At 54.0% G+C, this 1,266-nt stretch overlaps 1 protein-coding gene across 1 annotated transcript in view; it reads right to left on the bottom strand.

Annotated features, from left to right (window-relative positions):
* The window catches only part of LAMC2 (laminin, gamma 2), a gene marked incomplete at its 5' end in the record, with an annotated part of 10,859 nt that overhangs the window by 3,712 nt on the left and 5,881 nt on the right, over positions 1–1,266 (bottom strand). The window contains 1 exon segment of the mRNA XM_010075268.1: positions 876–991. Coding sequence (XP_010073570.1) covers positions 876–991 — 116 coding nt within the window.

The following is a 1,266-nucleotide window of genomic DNA, read 5'->3' as shown; positions in this document are numbered from 1 at the left end:
GGGGGGGGGTGGTGTAGATGCTGCTTGGTCCAACAGGGGACCTGTGGCCAAAACTCTGACCGCAGAGATGCTTCTAAAACACACCCAACACCACCCTCAAAGGCAACTGAGGAGAGCTCTGTAGGGCAGTGTTTGTGGTTTGACCCTGGCTGGCTGCAAAACAGCCGCTCGCTCGCCCGCCCAGGGACGGGGGCAAGAATTAAAGGGGTAAAGGGAAAAGAGAGTTGTGGGTTGAGATAAGAATAATTTAATAACTAAACTGCAATAAAGTTGAAAATAATAATGATAGTAGTACTATATGCAAATATACAAAGAAAGGAGATGAGAGCCTGAGTGTCCAAGAGACTGAGAGACAACAAAGAGAGAGAAACGACACCAAGAGAGAGAGACAGCCCTCTGGACAGAGCCTCAGCTGTACACTGGGCATGCCGGGCATGATGTGGAATACACCAATGGACAATTTGGGTCTCAATCCTAAACCTAGGGTCAAATCCCAGGGTAGTCACTGGGGCTGTTCTCCCTCCCAGCTTCTCCTGCCCCTGCAGACACGGGCACAGCAGAGAAGCTGGAAAGCCCTTGACTGTCCTGGCAGCAGCTCTGCCCATCAGTGTGTGATCAGCTTCTCCTCAGTGCAAACCCAAACACAGCCTCACACCAGCTGCTGGGAAGAGAGTTAACTCCATCCCAGCTGAAACCAGGACAGGCAGTGAAACCAGCCTGGCAGGCACATCTTCCCCTGCTCCAGGGCTGGCTCAGAGGTTGCGGCAGCTGCAGCACGGGGGTGAGGCAAGGACCCCCAAAAAGGACCTTTTGGGTGCCCCGCAGGATCCCAGTCCCCCTCCCCTCTCTCTCAGCCACCAGCAGGAGGGACTCACCTGTTTGCCAGTCTCAGAGCCTCCTGGGCCAGCATCAAGAACTGATTTGAGCCCCCGGGAAGGTTTGAAACAGGAACGGTCTGAGGAGGGAGAAGGAGAGGTGTGAGCTCTCTTCCCTGCCCTCCATCCAATTCAGCAGTGAAAGAGGTAACCGCGGCATATTAAACCTCCACAGCCACCCCCAGGCACCTGCCAGCACCTCTCCAGGTCCCAGCCCTATAGAAAGGGCCACAGAGCATCTTCTGCACCCGCAAAATGAATGTAATAACTGGAATGTGTTAAATTCTTGCTCTCTCTCCATGGATTTTTTTTTTTCCAGCCCTGGGCTAGTTTAGGAGCACATTGCAGGAGGATGCTCTTACCACCCGACGCAGAGCGGCTCCCACCCGGG

The sequence above is a fragment of the Pterocles gutturalis genome, unplaced genomic scaffold (assembly GCF_000699245.1).
Source record: "Pterocles gutturalis isolate BGI_N339 unplaced genomic scaffold, ASM69924v1 scaffold13912, whole genome shotgun sequence".
Classification (NCBI taxonomy): domain Eukaryota; kingdom Metazoa; phylum Chordata; class Aves; order Pterocliformes; family Pteroclidae; genus Pterocles; species Pterocles gutturalis.
The sequence above is the reverse complement of the archived record's forward strand: the minus strand, read 5'-3'. Positions and strand labels throughout refer to the sequence as shown.